Source organism: Quercus lobata, chromosome 10 (assembly GCF_001633185.2).
Source record: "Quercus lobata isolate SW786 chromosome 10, ValleyOak3.0 Primary Assembly, whole genome shotgun sequence".
In the NCBI taxonomy this organism is placed as follows: Eukaryota; Viridiplantae; Streptophyta; class Magnoliopsida; order Fagales; family Fagaceae; genus Quercus; species Quercus lobata.
In genome coordinates this window covers 28323008-28339024 of record NC_044913.1, presented here as the reverse complement: position 1 = coordinate 28339024, position 16017 = coordinate 28323008, and the positions used below count along the sequence as shown (strand labels likewise).

The window sequence follows — 16017 nt, the reverse complement described above, 5'->3', positions numbered from 1 at the left end:
TATGATGCTAAGACAGGTCCATAACTTCCAAAATTTTAGCATGATCCCTCCCACCTATATTGTGATCTTGAATTCTTGATAACCTTGAGAGCCCAGTTGACAATGCATTACCATATATATGGCTTTGAAGTTGGTTTGAACCCTTGCATCACTATATATGGTTGTTTCTAACCTTTTTGCATCAACATTTTCTTCATAGATCCCTCCTACTCAAAATAGATATTCATTGCCATGAGTGATTTCATGGAATCCTTGCCTACATTAAGGGGTATTTAATTTTAAGAATTTGTAATCATGCATGTGAATGTGTAAGTTTACTTGATAGTTTTTTTTTTTTTTTTTTTTTTTTTTTTTTTTTTTTTTTTTTTTTGGGGGGGGGGGGGGGGATGTTGCACTCTTATTTTCAGTGTGCTTGTCACTTGTTAGTATAATTTTATGTTAGTAGTCTTCGTTTTTTAGTTTGATTTAGTTAATGTATTAATATTTAAATTTGCGAATTAAAATTGTTTAATAATTATATAAAAATTTACAATTTGTAGTGCAAGCTAAATACCAAAAAAAAATGTTTTTTTTTCATAACATTTTCAAAAACACAACCAAACATTAGAAAAGAAACAATTTTTGTTGTTGATAAATACAATAAACTTAATTTATTAATTGAGCTAATTTAAAAAAAATAAAAAAATAAAAAAACTCAGGGAACAATTTTTCTTGTGACCAAAAAAAAAGAGGCATTCACCACACATAAAAAAAAAAAAAAAAAGAGGCATTCACCAAACCCAACAGATCTAACCCGCGTTCACAAAAATCTGCCACCAAACGGGCCTCATAGTGGAAAACTTCGTTGCTCGGTCATTATCGGGCTTGTGGCACACGTTGCGCTGCGGGTCTTTTCTCTCTCTCATCCGTCACTGCACGTCATCAAAACAATTTGCTACTTTCCGTGTCCCAAATCCATCCACGCCCACAATTCCACATTTTCCCTTTTCACACACCCGCACGTCACTCTAGCACTCCACTCGTCACCGTCCCTCCTCTTCTTCACCTTCTTCATTGTATTTCTTCTTCTGACGTTAACATAACGTCCTCTCTCTCTCTCTCTCTCTCTCTCTCTCTGCAAAAACAAAGAAATAAAAAAGACCGTTACACAATGGCGAAGTGCGTGACTTTCTCTCTCTAAAAAACCTGGAAATCCAGCTGAATCTGAAACGGCCATGGCCAATTGGATCTCATCCAAACTCAAAGCCGCTGAAAGTCTTCTCCAACAGGCACTACTCTCTCTCTCTCTCTCTCTTTCTCTTTCTCTCTATCTAATCTTATGTTTGTTTCCCGAGAAAATTAATTTTAAATTTATACTTCACCAAACTCAATTCGAGTTAATCTTAGCATTTTCTCTGATCCTAAATTATGAATCTAACATTTTTCTACTGCTCTTAACTCTTCTAAATTTGTGATACTACTATATATTGTGATTTGTCTTTGATACTTTCAATTCTTTCAAGATTTTGATGTGTAATATTGGTGTGATGCACGGTTCAGATCGATCAGCAAGCGGCGGACTCGCTTCGCAAGGACGAGAGGCCTTATGCCGATGAACTAAATGTCCATACGCCGACAAAAAGCGAGGGCATTGTGCCTCTGAAAGATCAATTAAAGAAAAAACCACAAGAGAACAATGACTATAATGGAAAATTGCGCAGCGATCCAAATTTCAGTACTCTTAATAGTAAGGAAATTGAGATTTCTAGTGCCCCGAAACCCTCACCTAAACCTAAGTCTTCTACACTTACGGATAGTGATTGGACTGAACTCCTTGGCACGCCTAATCAGACCGCAAGCTCTGTGGTGAATCGCAGTAATGGTGGGAGTGTGATTCGCGGGTTGAGGAAGGATGGTAAGAGACGAGGGAGTTCAGTGGCAAATGTTTTGGTATCGGAGGTGAAGAGGAATCAGAAGAGTAGTGGTAGTGGTAGTGGTAGTAGTGTTTTGAAATCGAGTTGGAAGTCAGGGGAGGAAACTAAGTTTAAAGGGAAAGCGGGTGATTGGGAGGAGTCTAGCTCTTCGGATTCGTTGGGGAGGTCTTCGAGTGTTGATGTGCAGAGTGATGGTAAGTACTTAGAAACGGGTGTGAAGCTCGTAGGAGAATCAAAGAATGAGAGAAATGAAGAGAATGGCAGGCATTTTGACTCTAAGGGTGTTTCTTCGGAGGATTGTTCACCATTGAATCGAACTCTGGAGATAAAGGAGAAGGTTGATGTGGTATCTGATGTGAAGACTAGAATGGATAATGTTCAGGGTAGGTTGAGAAATACTATAGAGGAAAAGCAGAAATCCGTTGCATCATCCAGAAGTTCTGTCTCTGATGATTTAAAGAGAGGTTCTTCTTCGACAATTGATTTGAGTTCTGATTCAGATTCAGATTCAGGTTCAACTTCTGACTCCGAAAGTGAAAACGAGAGGAAGGAAAAGAAGAGGAGGAGGGAAAAGATTCTGGCTGAAAAATTGGCAGCTAGAGCTGTGGTGGCTATCAAAGAGAGGGAGAATGTGGTTGCCAGGTTGGAGGGGGAGAAGCAGAGCTTGGAGAAAATACTAGAGGACCGAGCCAAACAACAAGCACAAGAGGTACAATTATCCAGATTTTGTTATTGTTCTCTTATTTTTGTTGGATTTATACTGGTGATGAGGTTGACCAGATCATTTCTTGTTCAGGACAAGATGCCATGCTCTTTGTGCTTGTGCTTCTTTTTTTTGGCGGGGACTATTATATTATGTGTAATTGTGGAAATGTGATGCACTGTAATAAGGTCTTCTATGGCCACAACAAAATGTTACAACATCTTCACAATTGAGATGTCAATCATAGGTCAAAATAAAATGAAATAAAAAAAAACATATATATTACTGGGACTCACCACAACTCAAAACAAGGGTGTTGTGAGAATGTTGTAAGATTTTGTTTTGTCCCTAGACTTTCTCTTTTATAATTGATTGGTTTTCTTGGAGTAGGGAAGAATCATACATAGTTCGTTTTTCTTTATATAATTGTGTTATAGATCATAAATCTTTCTTTCCCTTTAAAAAAAAAAATAAATAATAATAATAATAATAATAGTAAGATTCTATTGAAACAAAAGGGTGTAGTCCTAGTGCATTGGAAGTATACCATGAACATAAGTTAAAATCACCTCTCTACATATATTTTACAATTTTTGTATCAATCACTCTTGATAAGAGGTATCTTTATACGATCAACTTATAAAATAAAAACCAAAGGAAACAGGAAGAAGTTGTCCGATTGGCATGAAGGGACAATAAAAATGCTTTTATTAAGAGAGCTCCTTTTAGTCAAAGAATCACATCGTGCATCACTATTCATGGTGTTTAATAAAAATGCATAGCAGACAACAAAGTTGCTAACTAATCTAGTATCATCCTATCTGATTGCATTAGCACGATTCTGTTCCATAAATACAATTCAAACCATAGGTTTCAAAACCTCTTATCCCTCACAAATGAATGAAAAGTTCCACTTTTTTCCAAGGTACAATCCCCCATCCCCCAACTATCAAATTATCTCCCCCCCCCCCCCCCCTCTCCCTCTCTTTCTTATCCAAAAAATTAAAAATATTGCCTTTATAGTTTGTGCAGAAACTATTAACACAGAAAATGTTGTGGGTTGATTGAAGCACTGATCTTTTCTAGTATTCTCTATGTTGCTTCCTACCGAAGAGGCTTAGTGAGGTCTTGGGTTCAACCATGTTAGGGGAGGATTTGGTAAGGGAGAGGACTATTTCCAGTTCTGTAGCCTAGTATGGCAATTTGATAGTTCTTGTCATTTCTCATTTTATTGATATTAGTAATTGTTGATTCCAGTTACTATTCACTTTGTCACTTGCCTGCAAGTGAAACTAGAAAAAAAAATACAAATTAAAAAAGAAAAGACATGGAGCTACTTAGGATTCAAGGAACTTGAAACATGCAATTTTACTTCCTCATGTTGTGAGTTTGGAACATTGGTAGTTTACATCTTCTGCTTGTTATCTCCATATTGATCAACTTCATTTGGAGAATATCCTAAAGTTGTCCGCTTTTGATCTTAAAGGTTTGACATATATGGATTGGTTGTGAGAGGTATTGGTGGTTAATGCCCCAAATCTATACTTATGTTAGTTTAGGGTTGGACAAGGAAGGTTGATATGTAGGACTGTCACTTGGAGAGATTGTGCACAATTGAATCTGAGCCCTGGGCAAGGCTGGGCTAAGTTTACAGTTGTCAGGCTTTTGCTTGGGTTGAAAAATCTCAATCTGCCCTCATATTCAAGGTTTGGGTTGATGCCTAGGAAATCTGCCCAGCCCTCATCATTGCTGAACGTTATGAAAAATATACAGCCAGCAACATGCTCAAAAACACAAATACACACACAGATACATATGTCTTTATTTTATTAGTAAAAAATTAAATTTTGTCCAGTTCTGCAAGAAAAATTGAGCCACTTGACTCAGTCTCAATCTCACATGATTTGGAGAGACAGAGTAAGTGCTCATACACAGTGCCTAGGCTATAGGATAGCAGGGCTATATTGTGGCCAAGAAATGGTAAAAGTGGAAAGGACACTGGATGAGTTATCATTTGTGTTGAATGAGAGTCATAGCTTTCATTACATTCTTCCACTTCTTAGTCTCATTTAGGTCATTGTCCTTGTGTTTGGGGCAATAAATATTTTACCTTTAGAATTTCACTACACTTCAGAATGCTATTGCAGATTTGGAGCTTCTGTAGAGATTGAATTTTTGGAGGGTATTGCAACCTTTCTTGAAGCTAGTTTCAGGCAGGGGTGGAGGCACACATAAGCTTGGGGGGGCCATGGCCCCCCCCCCACCCCAAAGATTTTGAAACCCCTATATAATACTATATAAAAACAAGCTGGCCCCTGCAAATGTATCAATTGGCCCCTCCAAAAAAATTCACATACCTAGTCTAATGTTAGTTTTAGTGGTTTCCCCTTTGAAATGTGTTGTGGTTGTATGATCAATCAAAGAGCTGAGGCAATTATTTCTCAAAACTACATAGAATGACACACTAGCAGGAGTGATAAAAAATATTTGATACCATAAGTATGTCTCAATTTTATTGGCTAACGATTGGATGTATCCAGAGCATGGAACTATTAGGATTAAAGAAGGTATATGGAAGTAATGAAAATAATTAGCTAAGTGGGGATGTCTAGCAAATTATGGCATATAAAATGACTAAAAAAAAGTAAAAGTATAAGTTACCTTTCAGTCATTAGCCTTTAGTTCAGCAATTGACTGGAGCAATTGTCATATGTGTTTATTTTGTTGTGGGTCTTATGCATCATACAATGTTAATTTCTTTATAGCATTCATTTTGAAATTTGACTATTTTTACAATTACAATATTTTAGTTTCTCAAGTGGACTTCACCCAGCAAAACACACATTTACTCAAACCAGAAAAAATACAAAAATACAAAGTTGTCCAGATGCTATTTATTTATTTTTAAGTAAACAAAAGTGCACTATGTTTGTGTATGTTCAAATGTGAAAGCCGCTAAAAGTTCATTGTTTTGCTTAACTAGTGATTTTTTTTTTTTAGGTGGCAGTCTTAATCTTTAAGCTTCATTTCTTTATTTCTTTTAACTCTATCTATCTCACACATACACATAAATATATGAGTTATGACTAATGTACAAGCATCTAATTCGGCCCCCCAAGTTAAAAATCCTGGCTACGCCCTTGGTTTCAGGTGTGAAAGATAGTCTTAAACTTAAAGACTAGCAGAGTGCTCTTATATATTAGATTTGTGAGCTGCTTTCTTCACCATATTTCCCTACCTATTTTTAATGTTTGACCAAAAGATAAAATTCTGTGTAACCTCTGTATCTGTGCATTTCCTCTTCCCCCCACCCTCCCTCCAAAGGGGAATGGTTTGGTTAGGGTTGCTCACAAGAGGTCAAAATTAAGTTGAGTTATGGGCGAGGTTATCAATTCGGTTTTGCTAACCGTTTTAGTTTGTCTATTGGAACGGAATATTTCAGTTCCAGTGAACCATTTTGGAGTTAATGATATATATCTATCTGACTATTTATCAAGTTTATGCTATATCGATTCACAAATAATAAAAATTCTTAACACTGTTTTATAAAATACTATAACATAATAAAATGCCCCACTACCACCTGTGTGTACCACTAGTTGTTGGTGGTATACCCAATTGATGGTTAAGTTAGCTTAATATATCCTCTATATATTTCACCCCAAACTACAGGTAAATAATAAAATAAAATATGTAAGTGAAAAAAAAGAATAAGAAAATAAAAAAGATAAACAACATTACAACTTTGGTGTTTCCTTTATTTTGAAAAAAAAAAAAAAAAAATCAGTTTTCTATGGTCCACACTCCACATAAAGAAAGAAAAGAAGAAAATAAGAGAGAGGGAGAAAGCAGGAAGGGAAAAAGAAAGAAATAAAAGGGGGGAGAGAGAGAGAGAGACGATGTTAACTATATTGTCTGAAATCTAAATACTGAAATAGGCTAGAGCATGCTGAAATGAGAAACTCACTGGAATTTTAAGCCGATGGGAATAAAGGGTTCACTGCACCAGTTTTAAAACTGGTATGAAATATTTTGCCCGTTTTGGCTAGAATGGAATGGAATTGACAACTTTGGTTATGGCTGTACCATCTTAATTCTTGGGTTTGAGCTTGGGATGGCCACCTACCTAACAATCCACCTGAGTTGAAGCCCTATGGTTACAAACCCTAGTCTTAAAGTCCAAGGAGTAACAGAAGCTCAGTTGTTTTCCAAAACAACTACTTATCCAAAAAAAAAGGTTTTCCAAAACAACTAAGTGCCAAAACAATGGTAAATCTAATCATCTTGACATCTCAAGAGCATAGTGCATTCCATGGTGCTAGTTACAACGGAAAACACTTTTTATCTGTTGATGCTTCTAGTTTCTTTGTCTGATACATGTGTATATGAAATTGGCCAACTATTAGCAAGATGTCCCTGAAATGCTTGCGGTGATTGTATACTTAATTTTACATTCTTGCTTGCTTTAGGCTTCCGATCTACAGACAACTATGATGGAAACACTTGATGCTGTTGATATAGAGAAACAGAAGCATAATAATACTAGAAGGGAGGCCCTTGCACGATTGGCTAAACTTGAGGTAATTTAACCTGTTTTAGATATCTGCCTCATATTCATGTTTAGACGGTTTTTGTCCTCTCTCTTTCTTCTTTTTGGGGTGTCTGCTACATATGGAAGTCAATGTTTTCTTCTTTATTAAAATTTAAGCAATGCAGTTAATGAGGTTATTTGTTGTTACTAAAGGTCAAAAGTTCTTGCAGACTGCTAATGCTGATCTTGCAAGATCCCTTGCTACTGTGCAGTGGAATCTTGAAGTACAGGTACTATGTGATCCTTTATACAAATGATTGTGTCAATCCTGTGCTTGAATTCTTAAATAAGTTACTGATTGGAATGTTTTTCACTTGGTTTGAATGTTTTGATTTGTGTAATAATAGTGGATGAAATTATATTTTGGAAAGTGTCATGACTTTCAAGTTTATGCTTAGCCTATCTTGGCTGTCTTTTTAGTTTTGATACTTGTTTTTTCATCAGCTCTGACTATCCCCATAACTGTGTTCCTTGAGTTCAGAGTGCTTTGTTCAAGCTCATATGTTATATATGCCAAATAGAAACTTACTATAGTCCTTTATCCTCAAGGGTAGCACAATCAGTTGGGGACTACGCCTAAAGAAGCAAAGGTCATTAGTTTGAATCTCTCATCTCCCCCACCCCTTGGGCCAAAACCTTCTTAAAAAAATAAAAATGAAAAAGAAAGATAGAAACTTTGTCTGGTGCTTTTAGGCCCTTTATTAATTCTCTTAAGTTTGCTGTTGCTTTGAAATGCCTATAGTTGCCATACAACTCTGGTCATCTAAAGAAGTATGCAAATTGCTTGACCTTGATACTGGAAAAAGTTAAAGTTGCAGGAGAGTCAGCAAATATATCAAAGTACAGTTTAGGTTGTTGGTATTGTACCATTGAGCTCTGGCTTAAATGCCACTTCCTTGCATAAGAATGCAGTGGAGGGTGAAGTATTGTACCATTGAACTTCAGAGTAGCTTATACTTTTTATTTTACTTTTGGACCAGGTTAATTGGGTAGCAGAATTACGGGAACAAATTGAATTGAAAGAAGCGACCTGTGAAGGTATGTCTCCTAGCTTACAGTGCAAATAATTGAATAAACTTTTTGATCCCCTCTGACTATGCTTTTGTGTTTTCAACCACAACCTGTACAACTACTTGCCAAAAGAACTGAATAGGGTATTTATAATATCCAATGAGTTTTTAAAGAAACAGATTCCCCTTCCCTCTCCCTTGGGCCAAAATTTCTCTTAAATAAAAAAGTAAAAATCTCAATGCGAGAACATAATCTTATGTGTACAATAGCTTATTAGGTTGGTTATGGGTAGGGGAAATTGTAATTTTAGAGTTTGCTATGGCCTATTGAACGCTTTAGAGTTTATAGGAACTTTTGAGCATAATCTCATCCTTAGTGTAATATGTTTTTATAATTTTCTGGGCTGAGACTAATTTAAGGCTCTTAAGGTTTGTTTTGATAGGTTATTTGCTGACTAATGCTTATTAGCTAAAATTAAGAAATTTAGGGTTATAAAGGTTGTAAGAGAGGGTTAGGGTTTTGAGATGCTAAGAGTCAATAAAATAGTAGTTCAAGAGCTTCTCTGGGGATAAGCAGTAACCCTTGAATACTACAGACGTTCAATACTTAATTCTATTGTAATTTTTTTTGGCTATCTTGTGTCCATTATGCGTGGAGTAGTCTTCTTTTAATAAAATTATTCTTACCTATCAAGAAAAATATATATATCTTGGTCCTTCGTGCCCATTTTCAGTATATTATTATATCAATATATAACATTGTCAATATGAGCTTGGTCCTTCAAACTCCTTTTTCTCCTCGTAGAGATCAAGAGAAGGATCTCAAATTCTCATCAGACTGGAACATCTCTAAAACAAGTGAGTTATATTCTGTCTGTGATGATTATTTTGGGGGGAGAGCCATTTAAAGCTATGTATATTTTCCATCTTTCATAATAACTCTTTGCAGCAACATGAATTTCTTGGCCTTTTGTATAATCTTTACATTAATCTGATAATGTTGTAGTTAGCTGCTTCAAAAGGAATGGAATTTGAACGAGAGATACTAGAGGCAGAATATTCTCTCATAGCTGATAAAGTTATACAATTGCAAGATAAGGTTAGCTTTTCAAACCATTGATATATTCATAAATGATTTCAATTTCTGATAATAATAATAAAAAATTGAATTTAATTTCTAGCTTTAAACACCCCTTGCTCTGTGATGTTGACACCATTGAAAAAGTAAGCTTTTGTAGATGCATGCAGATCATGTCCTGAGTACTTAATATCTATAAACACAAATGTTTTTTTTTTTTTTTTTTGTGTGTGTATACACGCGCATGCTCACATACAATCATTTTGTTTGACAGTGAAAGCTGAAGACTGTTGAAAATATGCTCCTAAGTTAAATGGTTTTAAACTTTTAATATGTGTGTAGCCATTACAATTTATGATGACAACTACTTCTTAGAAGGCCTCCCTTGTGCAGTACATGGAAGTAAAAGGCGAGCCGGGTGTTCACCTAGGTGCGAGGCGCTTTTACTAAGGTGTTCAACTTTAGATCCTTGGTGAGCACCTTAGACCATGAAAAAGGCGCTTAGGCTAGAGCCTCATGTTTTAACATTCGAAGGGCTTGGAACATTCTGCGATGGATGTGAAGCTCAAATTTTTACATACTTTGTTTGGTTGGATGACTACTTTGGGCGGTTATTCATGTGTTCGTCATCATGAACTCCTTGTATTTTCCTTTCCTTTTTTCATCAATAATATTACTCTTATTACCTATCCAAAAAAAAAACTATGGTATATTTACCATTTATTGTATGGTGACATTTTTCTTTTAATGAATGAAATTCACTTATTTATCAAAAAGAAGTAGAAGATATATATATATATATATATATATATTAATATTCTTAATCCTTATTTTAATATATTAGATACATATGATTTAATGGACCTAATTTTACAATTAATAGACCTAATTTCTTCACACAACACATATCAAACACACCTGATTAAAAAAGTTCAATATATTAGATACATATGATTTAAGTCCTACATGTATAATAACTATACATATATATATATATTGATAAGTAATAAAGATATATTGATATAAAAAAAAGAGAGACACCCAAGTACACACCCAAGTACACAGGGAGTATACATGGGTGTACATATCAAATACAAAAATTACATAAATCAACTAAATCCAAAATTGAAGAAAAAGTTTGGTTTCTCCACATTGAGAACTAGTCCAATAAGGTTCTGAAAAATAGAAACTTGAGATTAGGCATAGATCGTTGATTGTCTTCAAAAAACCAACTATTTCTTTCCTTCCAAATACACCACATCAAACAATGAGGAACAACCATTCATATATCTCCATTACGATGGCGACCAAATTGACCTTGCCAGCAAGCAAGAAGCTCAACAATAGACATTGGCATAACCCAACAAACTCCAAATAAACCAAAAACCATATCCCACAACTCCAAAGCAACCGGACAATGAAGGAATAGACGGTCAACAGTTTCACTATTACACTTGCACATATAACACCAATCCAAAATGCATATCTTTCTTTTTCCTTAAATTGTCAATTGTCAATCATTTCCCCAAGGCAGCAGTCCATACAAAGAAAGCCACTTTAGAAGGAATCTTTTGCTTCCAAATGCTTTTCCAAGGGAAAAACTGCTCACTATGGCCAACTAGAAGATGGTAGTACACACTAACCATAAACCCCTTACTCTTACAAGGTAGCCAACATCTCTTATCCTCCCCAATCCTCCTTACAGGAGTGCAATAAATGGTATTTATGAAGCTCCAGAAAGCTTCCAATTCACGATTATGTACACCCCTACAAAAATGTATCTCCCAATGAAGGACTCCATTGGTGTACCTCATTAGATTAGCCACACTTGCCTCTTTGTTTCGACAAATCCTATATATTTCAAGATAGCAGTCTGTAAGAGAAGATGTTCCACACCATTGATCTAGCCAAAACTGTACTTTTGATCCATCTCCAATTTCATACAAAATAAACCAAGATAAAGAGGGCCACCCCCTTCTAATATTTTTCCACAAACTAACTCCATATGGACTAGAGAATGAGTTAGAACACCAACCACCCCAATCACAACAATACTTCACCTCTATCACTTGTCGCCATAGAGCATCCCTTTCTTGCTCAAATCTCCATAACCACTTCCCTAGTAAAGCTACATTAAAGGTTCTCAGGTTCCTAATCCCTAAACCACTTGAAGAAAGTGGAGTACAAACCATAGACCAATTAACAAGATGAAATTTGGGCCCATCCCCCTAGTGCCTTTTTGTTTCCTTACGCTTCAAGCGATATTAAGTCACCTTTTGTTGTTGACTACCTTTGTGCAGTAGAAGTTTGTGTGTGCCCAATATTAAGAGCAATCACATCAGCAGATGTAAAATAGAAAGTGTACAATTTTACACATTTTTGCTCAAAATTTACCCACATCAATCTATCTATAATACTGTGCATATACTATACAGTAACCATGTAAAACGGATATCGTAGCTCTCTATTTTTTTTTCTCTCTCTCATCTCTCATCCGATTCTCTCTCTTCCCCTACCCTCTTCCTCCTTTACCTTCTCTTGAATCCAGCAACATGCCATGAAAATCTATACAAATCATCAAACTCATTTTGAATCTAGATCCCAAATTCATTAAACCCATATACAAATCCATATAAATAATCAAGAAGAAGAAGAAGAAGAAGAAGAAAAAGAAGAAGGGGGGAGGGGATAGGGATAACATATAAGGTTAGATATCCAGACAATAGAAAACGCACATGTAGCCCCCAAAAAAAAAAAAAAAAAAAAACATATTTTATATATAATATACAATCTGGTTGGGTTACTCAGTTGGAAACCCTAAACCTGACACCTGGCCTGCAAGTGACAGATAAGATCTGCTACCAACTGATTCACCCATTTGAAACCATCCATGACCCTTCGGGTCAGACGGGATCAGTAGGATGGGTTAGGATATAACTGGTTAGCGACCAGCCCTAATGTCATGAAACTGATGTTGATAGATGCAAGGATACACATGATATCCAGGGGAGGAAAGCTACAAGACAGTCCATGCCTTGTGTTATGAATTAAGACATGCATCGCCAAATTGGGTTAATATCCTTTCCCCATTTATAGAGATTTTCAAGCTCCTGTAGGCATTACAATCTTTTTGGTTACCCTTGTAATTGGTTCATTTAGCTATATATTTAGGGATTTGATGGTCGCGGCACCTCTTCTATTATTTCTTGTATAATCCATGAAAGTGTGATATTATTGAGATCACATAAAAAGTTATTCTATTTTAATATAATTATATGATTTTTCTACACATACAAATACATAAGTAGATATAACCTTATGGAGTAAGCCTTTGGCGACATAAGAAGAGGTTATGTGGCTCCTAGGCATGAGCATAAACTACCTAGCCTGCCAGGGGTGAATCCCCATGGATTACCTGGCAACTGGTTTGGTGGGTGGAGTCAGTAGCACACAGATTTTATTGGTTCCGAAAATGTGACAAATAGGTACTTTCATTATTATTATTTAACAATAAAGAATCTAAATGCAAAAGTTGATAAACTGTGTACATTGCTTCTTTTGGATAAAGTAGGTTTAGGTTTGAGCATTTTTTCACTGCAATATCCTTGAGATGTCCCCAGCTTCTTTTCTTTTGTAAATGCTGTTAGCATGACTCATTTCTTGTGCAAATGAAAGCCTGATGTTTAATCATGTATCTCCTCTTCCTTTGGTTTCGTTTGAACATGCAAGTTTTAATGGTGAGTCCAGGGGTAAAAAAGGATATAGGTGCTGTGGTCCACATATGGTGAGCTTGACTTGGTGCAAAGACCTCCTAGTGCTCTATAATATCCAGTTTGTTTTCTAGTGTGTGTGTGAGTGAGAGAGAGAAAGAGCATCTATGTGGTCTATTGTAATGGATGTCAGAATGGCCATTTAGTCTCCATACACTGTTGCCAATGGGGCTGGATGGAAGGTAGAGAGTTTTGGAGTTTTTGGGTGTTACTTAAGTTTTGGGTTTAACCAACCGAGAGCATATCCAATTTATATGAAGAATTTTTTTGCTTTTATCTTTGGGGTCTTCTGATGGTTTACCAAAGTTATATTCCAAGTTCCATCTTTTTTGACATATCATGTTAACCTGATTTATTTGACTGATACCATATGTACACGTATATATAAGCTTGGGCAATCAATATATTTTACTTACAGTATCGTCTATATTTCAGGCAAAGAAGCTGGAAGCAAACATTGAAATTACAAAGAAAGAGATAGAGGAGCCAACTGAAGTTGAAACTGAGCTCAAGCAAAGGCTTGGTCAGATGACTGATCATTTAATTCAGAAACAAGCCCAGGTTTGTCTTCAAACATCCTGGATAATTCAGTCGGTGATTTCTTGTACTTATTTTTGTTTGATGAATGGGGGGGCATATGATACATCTGGTTTTTAGCTTAATGCCTTATATAGAAAAGGCAAAAGCATACCGTAAGAGTTTGTAAAGTGTCCTCAGATATAAATGAATCATTCAGCCTTTTGTTGATGAAGAACCAAATTCAGCCGAGACACCTTTTGAGCTTTGAGAGGGATGGGAGCCATAAAATTTAATTACTAATATTCTTATAAAAATTGAAAAAAAAAAAAAAAAGTTAATTAGCTATATTGTTTTGCAATGGGTGTCTCGTCACGTGCAAAAAAAATACTGAATTTACTATCTCTCCCAAAGGTTAACTTGCCAATAAAAAAAATGGAAGACCAAAAAGTCATGTATATAGTATCTAGCTTCCAGGTCTGCCATTACTAGAGCCTCTGCTATTATTTAAGGCTCCTGGTTTGATTTATTGCTAATTTGTTTCACATTCAAATGTTTGTTGCCAGTATATAACATTTTACGATCATGGACATTTTGCATATTGTATGCTATTGGTTATCCTTCTCTGTAATACAACTATCAGCTACTTCAAAAATTTATTATTATCTAGTTCCAGTGTTTGTGAAAGATTCCTTTGTATGATAACTTGAATTATCTTAGGACAGAGTTCATGATTGAGTTCTTTTTCAGTAGTAAAATTATTCTAAATCACAAATTTTCTGTAATAAAATGAAATTCAGTAGTATGTGTAATTATCATTGAGATTTCAATTCTTAATGTTCAACCAGGTTGAGGCTCTCTCCTCAGAGAAGGCAACTCTTCTCTTCAGAATTGAGGTACATTCTCACCCGAGAGTTATTTTATACTGGTATTATCTACATAAAACAGATCTAGTGATTTGCACTTTATACTTTGATGCATTGTGTAGGCGGTTTCAAGATTTCTAGATGAAAACAAGACAATGCTAGCGGATTCTATAAGTACTTCATCAAGGGACTTGGAATCAGGAAGGTGGGAGCTCTCAGAATCAAAGTGGGGGCCTCTGTTTCATGACAGGATGCGTTCAGGCAGGAAACACTTGGGATCATTGCTTCAGCAGTTGGATGCTATTTTCTTGGCTGGTCAGGTATTTTTAAGGAGGAATTCCAGAGCGAAGGTGTGGTCTCTGGCTTACCTTGTATGCCTTCACTTCTGGGTCATTTATATATTCATGTCACATTCTCGAGAATCAAATGGAGCCAAATCTGGTGCTGTCATTTCCTTGGAAAACATTAATAACACTGCAGGTGTATGATTTGTAATATATTGTGCTTTTCTTCATTATTCATTTGATTGCCTCAGCTTTTAAGAGGTCTTCATTTCTTGGTGTATTATGGAAACTAGTCTTCCCCCCACACATCGAGTAACACTGAATATGTAGGGATTGTATTTAGGGATGTAATTAGTCACACAACTTCGCATCAATGCAGTGCAAAAAAATTTCCTACCAGATTTTATTTCAGTACCTAGTAATAGGAGCAGTTTGTTCATTTCCTCTTTTAAGTTGAAGATTTCACACCAACAAAAGGGAAAATTATTTTATGAGACAGTTTCTTGAGGCCACTATCACACATGGGACCCACACATGTTGTGAGTGGGTGGTATAATGAGAGACTACTTCCAACCCTATAGTGGTCTAACAAATTAGCATGAAGGTTCAAAAGTATAATGAATTAAACCCAATGCCTTAGGAATCATTACACCCTATGCCCCAGGAAGATGGATAACATTAACTAGGTGGTTAAATGAAATTATGAAATGGCGTTGAATTAAGTAAAGAAACCCAATTTAAGAAGCCTTGGAGAGCAAAAGTGAAGAGAAGAAAGAGAGGAGGAAGGCAGAAACAGAAAAGAGGGCCAAGCAAAAAGATGGTAGCTGTTTAAGTACCATGGTCAGTTAGTAATAGTCTGAATATAAATCTTTGAGACCAAACGATTTTTTAAATGAATGAAAGGTATATTTAAACTGAATCAATAAGGGTTTAGTGTTCCTGGTTTAGATTTGCTTGCTGAGATTGTAAAGTAAATTGAAATATAGGGAGGATAACTGGATAGCAAGGAGAAAACTATCCTATGCTCAAGCTTCTATTGATTTGAGGCAGAGATAATAATATTCTATTGGTATCAATTGAATTGAAAAACCAATAGGGAAGATCACGTTTCAGAGAGGTGTCTAGTGGAAACCACATTTTATGCAGCTATTGCAAAAAATTTTAAAAAAAATTGCTACGGAGCAAACTTATGCAAGTGTGGAACTTGGAAAGAAAAAACGGGTGCCAAAAATTCCAAGCGTACGCATATTATATTATTATTGTTGGCATTACGGATTATTGTGATT

General features: G+C 35.7%; 1 protein-coding gene across 1 annotated transcript; it reads left to right on the top strand.

The window, feature by feature from the left end:
• The first annotated feature begins 989 nt into the window (after nucleotides 1-989).
• LOC115963697 (golgin candidate 2-like) lies at nucleotides 990-14999 on the top strand. The gene is made up of 10 exons (XM_031082815.1): nucleotides 990-1268; nucleotides 1540-2622; nucleotides 7086-7196; nucleotides 7378-7437; nucleotides 8188-8245; nucleotides 9023-9075; nucleotides 9224-9316; nucleotides 13501-13626; nucleotides 14430-14477; nucleotides 14570-14999. Exons 1-10 carry the CDS (start codon nucleotides 1215-1217, stop codon nucleotides 14933-14935), a joined length of 2052 nt encoding a protein of 683 aa, XP_030938675.1. The 5' UTR covers nucleotides 990-1214; the 3' UTR covers nucleotides 14936-14999.
• The last annotated feature ends 1018 nt before the right edge of the window (nucleotides 15000-16017 follow it).

Coding starts and splice junctions, on each gene's coding strand:
- LOC115963697 (XM_031082815.1), top strand. CDS start 1,215: ATGGCCAATTGGATCTCATCCAAACTCAAAGCCGCTGAAAGTCTTCTC. Junction 8,246..9,022: donor GAAAGAAGCGACCTGTGAAG/GTATGTCTCCTA, acceptor TTCTCCTCGTAG/AGATCAAGAGAAGGATCTCA. Junction 13,627..14,429: donor TAATTCAGAAACAAGCCCAG/GTTTGTCTTCAA, acceptor ATGTTCAACCAG/GTTGAGGCTCTCTCCTCAGA.